The sequence below is a fragment of the Centrocercus urophasianus genome, unplaced genomic scaffold (genome assembly GCF_019232065.1).
Source record: "Centrocercus urophasianus isolate 14NV4802_14NV808 unplaced genomic scaffold, USGS_Curo_1.0 seq_36, whole genome shotgun sequence".
Lineage (NCBI taxonomy): Eukaryota > Metazoa > Chordata > Aves > Galliformes > Phasianidae > Centrocercus > Centrocercus urophasianus.
Window position 1 is genome coordinate 4136576 of NW_024884933.1, and position 18647 is coordinate 4155222.

The 18647-nt window shown below is 55.9% G+C and overlaps 1 protein-coding gene across 1 annotated transcript in view; it reads left to right on the forward strand.

Annotated features, from left to right (window-relative positions):
- Positions 1-18647, forward strand: part of AGRN (agrin) — a 62835-nt gene that overhangs the window by 12879 nt on the left and 31309 nt on the right. Inside the window, 2 exon segments of the mRNA XM_042831287.1 lie at positions 8452-8472; positions 14838-14885. Of these exon segments, the coding sequence (XP_042687221.1) occupies positions 8452-8472; positions 14838-14885 (69 nt within the window).

Below are 18647 nucleotides of genomic sequence, written 5' to 3' on the forward strand. Positions count from 1 at the left end.
CCTCCTCCGTGTGCTGTATGCTCTCCCATTTTGCAACCTGCCATGGCACGCGCCGTGGTCAGGTGTCTGCCGCGCGGCGGAGCGCTGCCAGGCTGGAATGCCAGCAATGCATCCCCGCGTGCAGCAGGAGCGCTCGGACACCGCCGGAGCACGTCTGGGAGGGTGGGGAAGGGCCACGAAGGCAGCACCTCTCCGTGACTCCGTGAGGGTGTGGGGAAGGCTGCTGGGGAGCAGCTGCCCGCCCCGCTGTGCTGCTTGTGGGAACTTGCGCTGGGGTTGCGAAGCGTTCGGGCTTTGCAGTGGAGAAGGATAGGATAGGGGCTCTCGAGCAGGATTGCAGCAGTGCCGTGGAAAATTCAACTCTGCTGTCCTGATTCTGCTGGTTTAGAGTTCCTGTTCCCTCTCCTTGCAGCTTGTTGTTCACGTGAAAGGGTTTTAATCTCTTTCTAGTGTTATTTTCCACTGGTAACCAGGTGGGATAGCACCAGGCACAGCGCTTCTCTGCACCCCAGCTTCCTGCCTAGATAAAACGCCTCATCCCATCCAGAACAGTTTTTTTCCACTTGAGGGAGTGCTGGGCTGTCCTGTAAATCCGTGCTCACTCCATGCCTGCATGTTGCTGGCTCTTGTGCAGCGTCAGGAGCTAATTCCTGTGATGCGCTCCTGGGCAGCAAAGTTATTCTTAGAGGACAGATGCTGGGATACCATTTGGCTTCCTGCAGCCCTATTGCTGGGGTTCCCCAACACCCCCTGGGCACCTAGACCCTCAAACAAGCCCTGTGTTGCTCAGGGGAAGCAAGCAGTACAGCTGGGATGTTTTCCCTTGGAGGATGCCAAGGGATGCTGCATGTCCCCAGGGGCATTTCCACACAAGCAGTTTTCTGATGCCAGCTCTGCTCACAGCTCATCCTCTGGGGATGCACTGCTGGGACTGAATCTTGGAGGTTTGGCAGCTCAGATGCTTGCCTTGGGATGGATGCAGTGCTGGTGGCTTCCCTGAGTGTTGTGGTTGCTGCTGGGAGATGGAGCCCAGCTTTTTCAGCTCCTGTGCTGGTTTGTTGTTGTTTCTGCTTTTTGGAAACCATGTGAGCAGTGGTACTGGATTCCAGATGGCATTTTCAAAACTGGGGCAGCCTGTCCCACCCATCTGTAATGTGCTGCTGTGGTGCCACAAAGGGCAGCAGTGGAAAACATCATCTGCGTGGTGATTCCATGGACCACATGCCATCCCTTCCATGGAAATGAAATTCTTTCCCTCTTTATCTCCAGGATGTATCCTGTTGTGAAGTCTGTTGGTTTTCTTTTATCTCCCATAGTCCATCTTTGCTGTGGAGCTGCACAGTGGAACATCAAAGCTTCTCCCACCCATTTTTAGATGGGGAAGTACACATCAGAGCTGAGCCCAGGGGCTGCACCCATGCATATCATGGCAGGGGCACCCTGCGCTTGGATGCAGATGTGCTGCCTGCTCAGTGCTGCTTTGCTGGCAGTGCCATTGGTGCGAGCCTGGGGTGTTCTGTTTAAATAACAGCACTGGGACCTCTCGTTGTAGGACTGTGTGTTTGCAGGCTGCCTACGTGCAGCACAGCTCAGCAGCTGGCAGGTAACTGCGGTGCTGGAGGTCTGGCGATGCTCAGAGTGATGTGCAGAGCTCTGGGGCTGCATTGGGTGCTCACAGCCTCTCTGCCCTGTTCCAAACACCCTCACTGCTGGTTGATGTGCCTCATGCTCATGAGAAACCTCGCTAGCCGCGCTCAGGGCTGTTGGCTGGAACCCAGTTCCCAGGCACCGAAACAGGAGGGAATCTAAAGAAACCCGGGCTGGGATTGTTTTTCTAGACTGATAATTCCTCCCAGACAGCTCTGTTAGACTCCTAGCCAGCTGGACTTGCACTTTCTTTGCTCAAGGGAATCTCTTCTAAACTGCACAGCGCTGCTGCAAGCGGTGCTTCTGCAGACGCCCTGCAGATCTGCATGTTGGTAGCGGGGATGCAGCTGGGGGCTCTGCTTACAACATCTGCACTGAGATGCAGAAGGAACAGGGCAGGATGGTGGCAGAAGCTGTGCCATGCCCAGCCCAGGCGTGGGAACCCTTGGAACAGTCCCCGGAAATCCCATATTCTCCTGCAGGCGGATGATGGGAAGCAGCAGCGTGGGCTGCAGCTCTGCCCTGTGAACCCAAGCAGTGAGTGCAGGCCCTGGGGAGCCCTCAGCCACTTTCACAGTAAGGGAAAGTATTGCTCCGGCCTCCTACTGCCCTAGCAGGGTCCGGCTCCTTCACGCCTATGCACTCAGATGCTCCCTACCCCGTCCTGCTTGGTGACCCCATCACAGCTGATGTTTACAGGAGGACAGGGTTGAAAGGAGCTGGCACTTGCTTGAAGCCTGCCTCAGATTAAAGGCTTTCCTTTCACGCTGAATCTGGCGTGTCTTATGTGTTAGCATGGTGCATTTTTGCTTTGGAGCAGGGCTGGAAACAGGAATGCTGTCCTGTGAGAGGAGCTGTGCCCGTGGACATCACAGAATCATTGAATCGATGATTGGTGCCATAGAAGCGTGATGGGATGGGAGACGTGGGCATCTCTTGGTTCCGCAGTGTGGAAGTTTGGGAGCTGCCTGCTGAATACGTGGGCTCTGCACGGTGCTTAATGAGCATAGAGGATGGATAATTGGCTCTGTGAGCCCGTTTTGACCGCGTCTTCAACCCTGTGGGTGCCTCGTAGGGGGAAAAGGGGGAGGGGGGGTGGCAGCTTCACACCCATCCTGGTGCCAACTCTGCTGCTGAGCTCATGGCAGCCCCCAGTTGGGACAGATGGTCGGCAACGCGCCGGGGGTGTCAGCACACAGCACTCATTGTTTGCAGGCAGCAAGCTGCCTACGTGCGAATCAACACCCAAAATTCAACGGAGTTTGTACAGACGGAGTGCAGGGCATCCATCAGCAACGCGGGGATGTGAGCAGAGGGGCCGGCTCCAATCGAGGAATCTGGTGGTGCCGAGCCTTGCGGTCCTGCAGCTCTTGGCTCGGCGGGATGCTCCGTGCCTGCAGCTCACCCAGCACGGCGGTGGCCGTGTGCCCTGCCTTGGCCGAACGGATAGGGATGCATTCCTCTGCCCTGACTTCAAAGCTTGTTGCTACATATACAGAGCCCAGCCGCCTTGGCAACCCTGGGCGGGTGGCAGCAGCTGCCTGCTGCGGCTCCGTTGGGCACTCGCTGCCCTTTTGGCTGTGCCCATTTCGTCCCCACCGTGGCACGCACCCCTTTTCCTGCAGCCTGCTGCCCCGAATCCCTTTGTTTCTCCCCTCTTGGATGTCTCTCGGCATCCTCAGGCTCTCAGTGCCCCGCTGTGATTTCTCTCCTGGTTTAAGCAGAATGATCTCAGGGCTGTGTGCTGGAAATCATGGTGGAGGTGTTGGGATTTTCCGGCCCTGGCCGCTCGCCCAGCCCCTTCCTGAACCATCCAGGTGACTTAACCCCATGCTGGGAGTGGTGCTGCAGCCCAATTAGGAGATTAAAGCATGCCATTAGGAAATGAGAGTGCTGCAGCACTGGCTGCTTGCTGGCTGCCAGCCCCTCTGGCTGGCTGCAGGGCTGACCCTCCCTTGGATCTCCTGAGCTCTCTTACCTGATCCCAGCCCTCAGCGTGGGATTCTTGCCACAGTCTTACTTCTTTCCATGGGGAATTGTGGGTGCATCCCTTCTGGCAGAGAAGAGATCTGATGCTGTGGGGTTCGCAGGGGAAGAGGAGGGTGAAAGGCATTGCCCTTCAGTCCTGGCAGGGCTCCTCCTAAATGCTTCTGAGGGTTTCTTGGGCAGATGAATCCTTCCTTTCCTTTTGCAGCTTCGTGCTACATCCTGATTGCCTCCCTGCCACCAGATGTGTTGTTTGCTTGGGTTGTGGTGGGCATCTCCCTGGGAAATGGGTATAGAAGTGCTCCAGCCTCCCACCAGCAGCAGGGTTTTGCTTTGCTCTCACCAACTGCTTTTGCTCTGTTTTCTTTTGCATGTGCTGCCCTCTCCCCCGTGGCTTCTGGATTATTCATTACTAGGTAAGAACAGCATTTATCTCTGTTCTTGGACTGAAAGTGGGGCAAGGGAGGCTGGGGCACACGGGGATGCTTTGTGTGATGGTGTGCTTGCAAAAGACAGGTCCCCATGGTTTGCTCCTCCTGATCTGGGAGGTGGTGGCAGTGGGAGATATCCTCTGGTGCAATGCAGGATGCTATTTCAGCATCTCCATTCAAGTGAGTTTTCTTTAGCCAGAGAGAAGGGAGTTAAATGCTGAGACCGGAGGCAGCTGTGTGTGCTGTCTGCCCGACGTGGGACTCCAGCAATGACAATTCTCCAAGGGGAGAGGGAATGAATTTTAATGACATCTTGAAAGACTTTAAATTTTCATGTTAACTTCAATTATTCAGGACAGTTGGAAAGCGACTTTAAAGCTTCATAAAAAGAAAAGGGGAGGAAAAAAAAAATAACAGTGGCCAGTTTGATGCATAAATATATATTTTTTAGATTAATTGATTGGCACTTTGTAGTAGAACGCGGGCATCTTAAAGGCTGTGCTGTTGGCTATTGCACCTGACAGCAGTGCTGAGGAGGAGGGGTACCAGAATGAATGATGTACTGCCTAGAGCTGTAATAACAGCCCAGTGGGGCGCAGTGCTGTGCTTGCAGCCTGTGGGGTGTTGCACCTGCTGGGCTGCATGGGGTGCTGCAAGCTGGCTGCTGCACCAGCAAATTGGGGAGATTGCACCAACTGGGGGCCATGCCTCTGCTGGCAGCAGGAGGACAGGTGGCATCCAGCAGGCATCCCTCTGCTTGGGGACATCGGTGCAGATGTCCCCAGCTCTGGCTGCTGGCACAGGGTGCTGAGCCACAGCCTTAAATCCTTCACGGGGTGCCCAGAGCATCCCCAGCTCCCGATGCTCTCTTGGCAGGGGATGCTGAGCATCTCTGAGCGAGCAGCTTGGAACAAGCTCTCTGCCCTGCTGCCTTTCTCCCTCTCGCTAAGCCCAGGGCATCTGTCTGTCTTTCTGTGCCTGCTCCCCAGCAGGCTGATGCCTTGCCTCCCTCCCTTTGAGGGTGCCCCACTGGTGCAGAGGGGCTGCGCGGCACAAATGCGCCTTTTATTCCCCGCTGCTGAGAGCTGCCAGCCCTGGCTGCCGGCCCAGAAAGCTGCGCTGCTTCAGAACATAAGCAGCTATTGTCTCAGCCCTGGAGACGGCGATCCGAGCTCTGCTGGGGCCGGGAGGGAGCCAGGCTGCAGGAAAGAGCCCAAGGAGGGAGGGAGAGAGGTTTGTAGGGTCTGGTGTGCTCATCTCCCCCTGAATAAGGCACAGCTCCTTTGAATCCCTGTCACTGGGATGCCAGGGTTGGTTTCACTCCTGCGTAAAGCAGATCCTTTGTGTTGCAGAGGATGGAAAGCAGCTGGAAGAGTGGTCCTGCAGCGAGGGTCTCCTCCAGGTGTGCCCATTGGGACTGCAGGGGGCAGAGCAGTGGCAGCCAGCCGGGAGCTGTGCGCCCGCAGCATCCCCCTGTGCACAGCACTGTAATCCTCACTGGGATGGAAGAACAAACAGGAGAAATGCGAGAGCATGCAGGGATGCTGCCCATGGCTTTGTGTCATTGTGTGTTCAGCCCTGTGACCCGGGCAAAAGCACTCCCTGGGTAACGTAGGGGTGAGGAAGGAGGGATGGCCACTCTCCTTCCTGGGTGCTGCTTCCCAAACCGTTTGGCCACAAGGGGCCTTGCTAGATTAGGCTGAGTTTTTTCAGCCTAATCCGCTGCAGCAGCGATCCTCTACAGCCAGCCTGGACTGAGTAAACTTCTCCTGGCTTCAATGAAAATGTTAGTGTAGCCGAGGCTCTGCTCTCACTGTTTTTTCCTCTCCCCTCTCCCTCCGGTGCCCGACACACGGCTGCTTCTGAAAAGTGCGCTCGGTGGTGGCACGAAGGGGAAACCTCAAATCCTTGCAAAGCAATTACTGCTAATGAGACACTTCCTACACATCTGGTTTCAATTCTGGCTGTGTGTCGGGGACTGTTCTTCCCAGCTCGGCAGTGGGGAAGGTGAGAAAGCTCCTGCTGCCCTCCTGCCCAGGTGCCACTCTTATTTCCAATGCCAAGCAGGGACAATTAATGCTTCTGGGTGTTCTCCAGCCTAAGTGGCACCTGTCCTGCCCATCCCCTGCCCCACTGCTGGGTTTGGGCTTGGTACCAGCCCTGGAGCTCATCCAGAGATCCCACGCTGGCCTTACATCAATGGGGGGAAGCCAAGAGAAAAGGCTTCATCTCCACTGGCTGACCATTCAAATCGGGTCTTTGTTTGGATGCAGATTTGTGTGGATCATGGGCCCCTCTGGCTGCTGTTTTTGGCAGCAGAGCGCCTTGTTATCTCACTGCAGAGTGTGGCCTTGGAGCAGGATGCAGAGGAACAGTAGGGAGGGTCAGGGAGAGAGGGATTTCAGGAAGTCTGTGTCGCTTTTATGCAGTGAGCAGCAGGAAGGTGGCGTGGGAACCCTTGGCTGGTTTCCTTGGGAATGAGGCAGCACGACGTGGGCTCACCAGAGCCAGCACCACGTTGGTGGCTTCCTGGGATCCACCAGTGGCATGGCAATGCTTTGAGATGGGCGTTGGTTGAGCATCAGGAGATGAGTTGTTGGAAATTGGCTCTGCTTTGCTCCAGGTCTGGCTGCATGCTGATCTGTGCTCCTTGGGTGCAGCATCAGCACTCGGTGTTGCCCCTTTGCAGAAATTTTGCATTCCCCCGCTCATTTTGCATGGGGAAACTTTCCAGAGCTAAGTGCCTGACCTTGGAGCACATCCTCTGGCCCTCCCTTCCTTTCTGGTTTGTTTAGTATCTAGTGAAACAAACTTGTTTTCCCCTTTTGATGCTAACAGCTGCTTCGCTTTGCTGCAAAATGATGAAGGGGAAATCAAAGCACGGTGGATTTTGTTGAGTTGGAAGGCAGCCTGGGCTCTGGGGCTCCTTGTCTCAATCACACTTTGGTTCTAACTGAGGGAAAGATGTGTGCCTTGGGCTGGGATTCAGACCCAGAGCAGCCCCTGCACCTCTGGTCCTGGTGCCCCAATGGATCTCTTCCACATTTACTCTCCCAGTCATCTCAGGCAAATCCCTGCTCATCAGAAGCATCCCAGAATGTGCAACACCCAACAGCCATCTGTGCTGTCAACTCTTCTTTCCCTTGGCAATGACAGCGGCCAACTTGAATCCCCTAAAATACAGCAGCTCTGTGGCAACCCCAGCCCAGCTCATCCCAAGGCTCCTAAACCCAAATGCTCCTGGGTCTGTTCCCTCCACCAACTCCAGGCCACGCTGTCCAGGAGCACAGAAGAGCTGCCAAGTGCTGAGGATGGCACAGCCCATGCCATTTGAATTGGAAGCCAGGGAAGGAGCACAGCAGCCAGACGCTGATGTTTCATCTCCACCAGAGCCAGCCTTAGTACTTTGGCTTTCATTTCTGCCTTTTTTTTTTCTTTAATAAATCAAAATCCCAAAATAACTGTGCTGCTCCGGGATATTTTTAAGCTGTTTTTCCCCCCTCTTCCTTTCTTCCCTGCATCTCCCAGCAGCTCCGAGCCGAGCGGGCTCCCGGTTGCCAATGGAGAAAGCTACACGTCACTTCCTTGGCATGGGGCCTTCTCCAGCCCTCAATGCTCACTTTGTTTTTTTCCCCTCATAGTCTGGGTGAGCTGTCAGGGCTCTTTGCAGGGTCACATTACTCATGTCCCACAGCTCATTGTGGGAGCTGATGCTGACGCTGCACTGGGGAGCCCTCTGTGCCCCCACAGGTCGGGTGTCAAAGTGGAGGAGCAGAGCTTTGGAGTTGTGTTGAAGTTGCATCTCCTTGTCCTGGTGGGATGCAGAGTTGGCGGGGGACCTCTTGTGCTCTGGTTTCCTGCCCAGGTGATGCTTTTGGGTAGGAGGAATCAGTGCAGGATGTGCTCCTTCAAAGTGAATGGGAAGCAGCTGGTCCTTGGGAGATGCATGGGGAAATTGGGGTAGCCTCCAGGCTGAGCTCCTGAATGCTTCCAAAGCATGAGCTTGGTTTCGGAAAACATTTTGGAATATTGACAAGGCAATCCTACTGCTGCTTGCTGCCTTCTGGCTCTTTGGCTGCACTGGTTGCCCTCTGCAGGACCCTTGTTAGCCATTGTGTGCTGCAGTGCCAGTGGTTATCGGTTAGAGCTGACATCTTCCCGTGCTGCAGGACAAGGTGGGACTTCTGCAACCCATGGGAAAATGCCACTGCTGCATGGCATCTCCTCTGTCTGCTTCCTCTGTGCAACGTGGGGCTGCAGGGCCAGGGGTGCCCCTGCGAGGGGGGCAGGAGGAGGGATCAGGGGGCAGGAGAGAGCTGGGTGAGCTGCCTGTTCTCTTGTTCTAACTGTTGTTCTCTCCTTTTTCTCTTCCCCTCGCTTTCTAAAGAACATAGGAAGCTTCTTGCTGGTAAGTGGTGGTGTGTCATGCAAAAAAATGCCATGTATTCTTTTTCCCATCCACTGTCAAACTCGCTGGTTAGTCTCCCTCATGTTTCCATCCACCCAGGACATGCTGGAGCAATAGGGCCCTTCCAGAGGTGGGGGCAGCACGCCCATCCCCATGGCCTGCTGGCTGCACTCACCTCAGGGGCATCTATTGCCTTTAGATCACAGTTTGAAGAGCTGCCTGTTCTTTCTGCCAGTATCCTCTCAGCCTGACGTCGGTGGGCTCAGCTGGATTGCCACCGTCCTTGCAAAACGTGCAAACTGTGATCTAAGGCCACCTCTCACCTGTCTCATGTCCCTCTCCATCCTCAGCCCTTCATTGCCTTCCTGGGGAGGGGTGGGGAGGAGAGCAGCATTGCTGCAGGTGGTGTTGGGGTGGGATGTGGGGTGGGATGGAGCATGGAGCACAGGCTGGCTTGGCCACGTGCTTTCACTGTAAAACATGCTGAATGGGGAACGGAGGGATATAAAAGTTTTATTGAGAGCTGCTTGCTCCTGGCTTGGACCCTGGGCCTCTCTGGGAGCAGCATAGCTGGGAGCAGTGCTAGCTGAGCCGACAGCATCCCCTGCTGGCATCCTGCTCCTTAGCTGTAAGATGCTGCTGGTGGTGAGGGGATAAAGGGCTTCCTTTGGTGCTCCCTTCAAGCTCCCGAGCAGGGCTTAGAACATCCCAAGTTGAAAATGACCCATGAAGGATCATCGAGTCCAGCTCTGATGGCTTTGCTTTGCGTGGCTGCTTCTTGCTAGCAGTGGATTTCCCCACTGGTTGATCCGTGAGGTTGTTGAGCTGGTTGTTCGCCCTGCTGTGTTGCTGTAGGATCATCCTGGCAGCCCACAGCTTGTGCAGATGGGTTTGTTGGGTATAAAAAGCTGTCTGGACCGGAGAGTGGTGATGAATAGAGTTGCATCCAGCTGCAGTCCGGTCTCTAGTGGTGTTGCCCAGGATTGGTAGCGGGCTCAGCTCTGATTAATAGCTTTGTGACAGTCTGATTGAGGGGATTGAGTGCACCCTCAGTAAGTTTGCTGAGGACAGCAAGTTGGGAGGCTGTGTTGATCTGCCTGAGGGTAAGGAAGGCTCTGCAGAGGGACCTGGGCAGGCTGCACTGCTGGGCTGAGGGTCGTGGTTAGTGGGCAAGGTGGGTAATCTTAGAGGTCTTTTCCAACCTGGCAGGTTCTGTGATCCCCTCCATGCTGCACTCATGCCATAATGCAGCAAGTGGCCCCAGTGTGATGCTCCCAGCCTGGCTGGAGCTCCTCACATCCGAACGTTTGCTGTGAGAGCAGCAGATGGCAGTGTGAGACCACAGGAGGAGCAGGCTGTGCTGTGCTGTGTCGGGGCTGTTGGCTGGCTGTGAACGGCGCTGGTTTTGGGGTGAGCTTCCAGACCTTTGTCCTGCATTAGGGTTAGGGCAGGAGTGCTGCCTACCTGGTGTAATGGGGATCACAAGAGAGGGATGAGCTTTGAGGGTCTTTGTCTCATCAGCTTGGCTTCAGCCCTGCTCTGCAGCCCTTGTCCTGCAACAGGGAATTGTCCTGGCAGCCCAACAAGCCAAAGGACAGCAGTGTGACCAGGGGCTGCCACGGGTCCCTGGGCACAGCAGTGGGCATCAGCATGGATTTAGCATCAAACTGCACCACCTCCCTCCCTGGGTTGATTTTGGTTTGCTGTGTGACCACTTCGGGGCAGCAGCCTCATCCTTATAGCAGCGCACGGATTGCTGTGTGCTACTCTTGTTCTAAAGAATTGCCTTTATATGTATTTTTTTTTAATTAAGAGGGGTAGCAGACATAAAACCCATTCACAGCTGCATAGTGGGACAAGGTAGATGAGGTGTGGGCTCCACGCTGTGACTTTGGGATAGCAGAGGAGCAGGTTCCTGCCTACATGCAGGATGTGCACGGATGGGACTTGCACACGGAGAGTGGCTGTGACCCTCTCTCCCCCATCTCCCATTGGCAGGGTTTTAAAGCTCTTTATTTCTAGGCAGTGCTCAGCAGGAGTCGAGCTGGGTCCTGCCAAGTGTTAAATGAAATAATTAAAATCCCCACTTTCTCCCCCTCCCTCTCCTCTCGCTGTAATGCTGGTAATTAGCCTGTAAAACTGCAGGAGGGGATGGGGAAGGGAGAACGTGTAAGCACCTTCTGCGGGCTCCCTCCTCCTCCTCCTCCCCAGGAGGGAGTGCGAAATGGCTCTCCAGGCACTGGGTGCTGTCACATAAATCCCAATTAGCTCCCTGCCAAACAGGATTAGTGAGAAGGGAGCCAGGTGGGGAATCAGCCTGGCAGCAGCAGGAGCTGGGGGGGTTCTGCAGGGGCTCTGCAAGGAAGGGACAGATTGACAGCTGTCAGTCCCACCCCCGAGCATCACTGCGTTTTGGGCTCAGGTTGGTACGTGGCATTTGGTGAGGAGAAACGAAGGGGCGAAGGGAACAAAATGGGCGTCTGCTGGTTGGTGTTTTCTTCCCAGTTTGAGGTTGGCGTCCTGCAAAAAAACGCACGCGAGCGTTCCCCCCATCTGTGGGATGTGGTGGAGCCCGCATCTGCAGCTATGGGCTTGGGGACCCCACCTCACCCAGCCCCTTCTGCCCATCGGCTGCGTGCTGCCAGCAGCTGTGACCTCCTGGCTGTGAAATCCCAGCAATAAACCCATTAACAGCACCAGCCTTTCCAGTGGCTGGTGACCACACGGAGGCCTTAATGCGTCGAACGCTTTCATTTGGAGAAATGGGCGGGGGGAGAGGATGGATGTACACAAAGATAATGTTTTCTTCCCTGTCATAGAGTAGCAGCTGTGCCTGAGGCTGGGCAGCTCTTGTGAGCCAGGTTTGGGAAGCCTGAGGTGGTTTGTCACCATGGTGGCTCTGTTATATTCCTCTGTCTGGTCTTTCATGGTGCCCAAAGCGTGAAGGGTGTGTGCTGGGGATAACAAACTGATGGTCCACGTGGACCTGGCAAATGTGATATATCCCCAATGCAGGTGGCTCCTCTGACCGTAAAACCTCATCCGAAATACACAGGGGGCAAAGGTGTGGATGTTGTGCTCTTTGAGGGTGCAGTGGGCTGGAGCTGGAGCCTGCCTCCCCCAGGACGTGCACAGGGAGCTCCTGCAGAGCTGCCCCTACAAGTGGCCCCCAATGGCCGGGATTGAGGGGGGAGAAAAGGGGGGGTGCAAGTCCTGCAGCCCCGAGAAGAAAGGGAAGACTGTGCCAGGCTGATTTGCATGTGTAAACATGCACCGGGGGATGCAAATGGCCTCGCTTTGCTTTGGGATTTTTTTTTTCTTCTTTATGGGAAGCCAAGCCTTGCTGGGGAGGAGGGGAAACTGAGTTTCCAGTGAGACCCTGACCCGAAGGGAGCATTGAGGCCATGGGCTGGGCATTGCCGTGCTGCAGGGTCTGGGCACCTGCGTGGGTGGGAGATGCAGAAGGATTCCAAGCCTGGGTGAAGGATTTTGTCACCTGCGTGGTGGTGACCAAGAGGAGGAGAGGGCCGGAGCACTCCGCACCTTTTTATGATGCTCCCGAAATTCCCAGGGAGAATTTTCTGCTCCCGTAGGGCAGCATTTTACCTAGGCATGGGTTTCTTCCTTACCTCCCCAGCTCTGAGCGTACCAGAAGGTGTCATTACACCTCGCTCTCTCTCTAATACGTATCTTAAAAACGGTTGGTATGGTTTTTTATCGCTGGTTTTCATGCTCCGCTCCGTTTGGCTCCTGGGGGTCCTGGCCCGGGCGGGCGGAGCGGGGAGGGGGCACGGGCAGAGGCGCTGCCGGGGGAGGCATAATGAGTTTTGACAGTGCAGTCCCCGCCTCTCCCAACATCTTTAGTTCACGAATGAAAAGGCGAAGGGGGTGGGGGGAAGAGGCGGAGGAGAGGGATTTTTTTTTTCCCTTCCCGTGCTCTCCCGAGGGAGCAGGGCGAGGAGGACCCCGCGCTCCGTCTCGCCGGGAGCAGCGGGATGCTGGCGGGGATGCTCGCAGGTGGCTGCGGCGTGGGGACGAGGGGCGAGGAGCCGAGCTGAGCTCCCGCTGCCTTTGTGCTCCTCGAGCGTTGGGGCAGAGCGCTGCCCGCTGCCTTTGTTCACAGCCGTTCCTGCTCCCATCACGGGCGCGGGCGAAGCGAACGACCCGGCGTCCTTCCTCATCCTCTTTTCTCATCCCTATTGTCGGCTGCCGTTCCTCTCCGGAGGGACCGGGACACCGGAGCTGAACGAGGCGGAGAAACTTCGGGGCGTGGGGCAGGCGGGGACACGCGGTTGCTTGGCTTTTTTCTTCCTTTTCCCTTGTCATTTTATTGTCTGGTGCCGCTCAGCCCTCTGACCGCACGCGGGTGGATGAGGGCTGAGCGCTGTCACATCGCACGCATCGCTCCCACCGTCGCTCTCTTGATGCCCGGCTCGGCGAGGGACGGGGACCGCTTTGGGACGGACTGGCATGTCACAGCAGTGTGAGAAGGGGAGCTGGCCCATCCCAGCCACCACGCAGGTGACAGCTGGCAGCGTGCTCCCTGCCGGCGAGGTGACAGCTCGCAGAGGGGGACGAGCCAGGCGGTGGCCCCTTGCTGCTGGCCCGAGGGCTGGGAGGGTGCCGGAGAGCTGGCGAGGCGGCGGGGGAGAGGAGCTGCGCACCAGCAGAGCGGGGATGGATTTGGATTTGCGGTCGCTGTGAGAGGGGCTGCGGTTTGTGGGGGTCCTCCCCAGCCCTGCCTGAGGGGTACGGGATTGGGAGAACTCATCCCAAGGAGCCGCGGCTGCAGGAGGTGCGAGGAGCGTGGAGGGAGCAGCGGCATCCCCGGAGCCATTGAGAGGACGTGGAGGCTGAGAGAGGGGTCTCATGCTGGTCCCCTTCCTGCTGCCCCTCTGCCAGCCCTGCTCGCAGGCACCGGGGTGTGGGGGTGCTGCGGTGGCCCCCCAGCATACTTGTCACCATTCTGGTGGGCTTGGAGGCAGGAGTTGAGCTCTCAGCACTTTTGCTCGTGGTTTCCTTGCCCGCTCTCTGCTGGCACGCACGGATTGACGTCTCCCTGGCTGGAAGAGGCATTGCTGAGCACGGGGCTGTGGGGGTCTCTCCGGAAAATGCTCAGACCCATGATGGCAGACGTGGGGATAAACTCTTGGTCCTGAAGGTGCCACCAACCTGCGCTGCCCTCCTGTTCCCTAGAGGATGGGAACCTCTGGGAAAACTGGGGTCTTGCTGCTGCCGAAAAAAGGGGAACAGAGGGCATCTGTGTGAGCCTCGTGGCCGCTCTGCCTTGGATGGATCACCAGCAGGTTGAACTTTAAGCGCAGCATGACGGCTTGCCAGTACCCCATGGCACCGGGGGCCTTGGAACGGGACCGGCTGTACCAGCACAAGGTCTCCTTGGTGGTGCGCTACTTCATGATCCCGTGCAACATTTGCCTCATCCTCCTGGCCACCTCCACGCTGGGATTTGCTGTGCTGCTCTTCCTCAATAACTGTAGGTGCCCCCCGGGGGCGTGGGAGGAGCAGGGCAGGGAAGGGGAAGCAGGAGAAGGCTGGGGAGAGGTGGAAGTCCTTCTTCAGTGCTCGGGATGCCAGTCTGCTTCTGGTGTGGCTGAGCATATTGCACGCAGCCACGTGTTGCTGGCTGCTCTGTGGCCTCATCCTTGCACCAGCTTTTCTCCAGGCACACTCCTTGCAATGGTGTCATTGACCTCCTTGATGCTGGAATGCACCTGCAGGGAGGAAAGCCTTCAGGGGATGGGTGGGTCCTCCAGCTTTGGGGTGCACAGCTTCCCTGGGTGTGTGTGCTTGGACAACTGGTAAAAGGTGTGAATACATTGCAAAAGTACTGCCCCAAGCAGGGCAGAGGCAATGGGAGGGGAATGGAGGGGGTGGTAAGGAAGCAGTGTGTCCCCTCTGCTGCCATGGGTGCATTGCTTATTAGGTGGCAGCTTGACACCGGCTATGGGCTGCTCCTGAGTGAAACTCTTCTGCTTTTCCAAATGCAAAGAGCTGGCTGACAGCAGGGCTGTGCCTCACAGTCCTATGCTCTTGATATTCTGTCTGCCTGTGCTTCTTTGTCCCCTCTTCTTTTCTGGGCTCCCCCGGTGCTGTCCCTGTCCCAGGCAATGAGCCCCACAGTGGGATTTGCACTGCGGCCGTGGCCAAATGGCGCAGAGGAGGGCTGCAGCCAGAGATGCTCAGTGATGCCAGCAGGAGAGCCAGGCTCCTGGGGCTGCTCCTGCTGTTCCCTGTTCATTGCAGGTGCTCCATGGCCCCAAATCCACCAGGGAGAGAAGCTGTGGGGGAGGAGGAGTGTGTGCAGTAACACTGCTGATAGCTCCTTGTTTTGTTTTTCTTTGCAGATAAGCCCAATAGTTATTTTACCCAGACTCCGCCGACCCCTCGAGATGGTAAGTAACACCCCTGCTTCCTGCAGCTTGCTCCCATGAAGGCGAATTGCTGGAGCCTCCCTGACCCAGTGATCTATTTTGTGATCTGTCTGTGCTCAGAGCAGAGCAGCTCGCCGCTCGCCCTCCCTGGGGATGCATTTATCCCTGCGTAAGGAGGGAGGGCAGAGCCTCTGCCCTTCTGCTGCTTGTGTGATGCGTTCTGGAAGTGGGGAAAGGCTGGAGGAGCAGATGGGGCCTCTGCTGTGCTCTGGCAGCGTTGCTGATTCGTCTGCTGAGGTTGTGGGGGCTGGAGAAAGGGACCTTAGAAAGCAGCAGCGCTGAGCTCAGTGGCTGTGCCGTGTGGATTTTGGGAAAAGGAACTGGGAAGATGGAGGTGCAGAAGTTCTGCAGGCAAGGAGCAAAAAGCAAAGCAAGTGGCACATGTACCTGTGGCATGTGGCCATGCCAGAGCCACACGTTTGTAGAACTTCGCTTTCTGGCAGCCAATGGGTTTAAAAGCTGCTGGCAGGCAAGCATGTGCTCAGATAATGTCATCATACGAGCTGTGTTTTCTTTGAAAATCAGGCTTCTACTGCCCTGCTTTCTGCTGGCAGGCTCCTTCCCCAGCCACCTTCCCCATCCTCCCTCATCTCATGTGCACAGAGACAGAAAAACTGCAGCCAATTAATAACACGTTTGTTTCTTTCTTTCCTTCTCTGATGGGGGGTGGGGAAGGAGGCGGGGGAGAAACGGATGCTAGATAAAATGTGATTAATCTATAATTGGACCAGAGAAGATATCTAAAGCAAAAATAAAAACGAACGTAGGTGTAACTCCTAGCTTAGGGCTCCAAAATATGAGCAGCCCTGCCCATCCAGATGACATACTCCCAAAGATCTCTGGTCCCCATGGGAGATGGAAAAGTACCACGGTTGGTGCTGCGCCAGGCAAGGTGCCTCCTCCAGGTGCTGCAAACACCTCCCATGCCCCCCCCCAGGGCAGCACTGCTTGGGCAGGTGCAGCACAGGGTGGGTTGCACCTTTCTGCCCCCCCTGGAGCGAGATGAACCGAGAGGGAGGATTCAGTGGGTGTTCTTCCAGCGTCTGTGATGAGTGGTTGGAGCTCTGTTTGTTTGCAGCATCCCTCGGTGGAGTCGCATGCAGGAGATGTGGAGGTTTGTGTTTGCTGTGCTCGCACCATGCCCGTGCACGCTCTGCTCCCGTTCCAGTGAGGAATATGATGGAGCTGTTCTACTGAGCAGCCCTTGTGGATGGGAAAGCTGTGATGGCTTGCTTGAGGTGCCATCTCTTGCTGGTAGTTTGCTTATGGTACCGACCAGCTGTGGGAAAGGCTCAGCTCCCATCCCTGTTAGGCTTGGATACATCCCAGAAGGCAGAGAGGGTTGAACACCCATTTTGTTTTGGCGACTGAGGATGGAGTGATGTTGGCCCAACATGCCAGGCCTGGGAGCAGCTCTTGATGCTTATTTATGGATGCATAAAAGCAGCAGTGACACATGAGATGGGGACATAAATACAGGGTTTGCAGAGCGGAGCTTGACTGGTCCCAGACATGGAGCTAGGCAGGAAAGCGAGGCTGGTGCAGGTGGCTTTCTGTACTGGCTTAGGCAATCAGCTGGTTAGTGCTCTCAATCCTGGATATTGTCTTCTTCTGGCTCTGGAGAACAGATGTTGGGAAATAATTGCTTTGGGCTTGGAAGGTGCATCAGATGCTCACCTCCCCTTGGTTGCTCTGCAGTTCCTCCATGCACACGGTCTTCATCACTGCCCCGGGCACTGGAACCCTTTCCAATGCTCAGCCATTGTCTCCATGAGGTCCTTCCTTACGTTCTGTCTAAACTCCCCTGGTGCAGCCTGAAACTGCTTCCTCGTGTCCTATCACTTATCACCTAGTGTCACCTCCACTTGCACTGGAACTCACTGGTGCAGGTGCAGGGCCCTTGGCTGGTGGGAGGCTGTAAAAGGAGGGGAGGTGGGGAGAGCCTTGGCTGTGGGCTGTCTTTGCCTTGCCCTAAGGTATGGTCAGGCATGGGGATAAAGCCTTGAACTCCTCTTTTCTCAGAGGCAGGTGGCTCTCCAGGCAGTTCTGCACCTGCTCAAGGGGACAGGGAAGGAAATGCTCAGCTAGCCTGGGAGACAAGCCATACAAATATAACTTAAAATAAAACAGTCTTTTCAATCCTATTCCCTTTGTGCCTGGCAGCACTGGAACACCCTGCTGGTTTTGGCTGCTAATCCTAGCCTAGTCCTCTCTTGACGGGAGCCAATGTGAGACTTGGATCCCACAGAATGAATTGGCAGCGGGGCTGATCCCAGCTGGGAGCAGGGGAAGGTCTTCCATCCTTGGTGTGATGGGGAGCAGGGGGAGATTCGTGCCCCATGTTGGAGCACTGGTGTTCTTTACCTGCTCAGTGTGGAGGAGAGGGAGGGGACGGGAAGAGAAGAGCTGAACCATCCCTTTGGAACAGCAGGGCTCTGCTGGTGGCTGAGCCAGTTTGGAGTGGTGCAGGGTTGCTCTGGAGAGAGGAGAGAAGCTAAACATAGCTCTTCAAAAAAAGCTGAGCAGTAGATAAGGTAGCAGCAGTTATTAGACACCACTTTTGATCTCTTGAGAGCATTTTCCTCTCCATTTACAGTGAGGCTTGAGCTTTCTCTTGGGGATCAATTTATTTTCTTTCATGTTATGTGGCTTAAGTGTTAGAGGAGAAGCAGATGGGGGACCTGCAAAGGTGTTCCTGCTTTTCCGTGCATAAAGTCCTTGATGAGATGGCAGTCCTTGAGCCTTACCTTGTTGCCCCCACATCTGTGCCCCATGTCTCTCAAGACAAAGCATTTAGCATTGGAGCCTTGTGACAAAGCAGCAGCATCAAAAAAGGCTTTATCTTTTCTTCCCCTTGGCCGTGCTGTACTGAAGTTGTTGCATGAAGCTTGCATCACTGCAAGCTCCCAGCTTAGGAAACACTGCCAGGCTCTGTGCTTTGCAAGAGGTTGTGCTGACCAGTGAATGCTGCTTTTGTAGGAGTGTGTCCCAGTGTCACGGTGGCACAGCCTCACTGTTTTGGTGATGGAGAGGTGTTTGTCAAGAGCAAAAGCTGTAGGTGTGCAGGGCGGTGCTTGTGGGCAGCCAGCTGGATGCCACACTTGAGGTTTGGGTGAGATCCTTGCAGCCAGCATGAGCAAACCTTGCAGAAAGGCTCTGCCGGAGCCTGCAGCCTTGGGAAAGGGCAGCAAAGGGCAGCATGCTGTGTTGGCCTGTCAGCACAGATGGGGATGGGCTATGGACCCGCTGCAGCTGGGGAGGAGCTGTGTTCCCTGCAGGCACCCAGCTGGCTGCTCCTCATCTTCCTGCTTTGTAAACACCCCACTCTGCAGTACAGAGCTGGTGGGAGAAGCTTGGAATGATGCATGGGTGTTTTCCCCTCGCCTCTTGGTGCAGGCTGCATCCCAGCTGGGCGGGCGCCGGCTGCCATCAAGCTTTGGGTTTTGCTGCTGTGCTGGGGCAGAGCCTGCTCCCCAGGGGAGCCTGTGTGCTCTCAGGGCACTGGGTCAGGCAGAACCCCGCTGCTGGGGCTCCTTCCCATCACGCTCCCCTCCCTGATGAATCCTCCCAGTGATTTGGAGCCACGACATCTTGCTGCAAGCCACGCTCACAGCGGGGCTCTGACAGATTAATGAGGGAGCCTTTTAAGATGGTGTTTGATTCACAAGAGCAGCTTTGATGTCTCAGAGCCCAAGGAGGTGATGCTTTCACCTCCCTCTACCC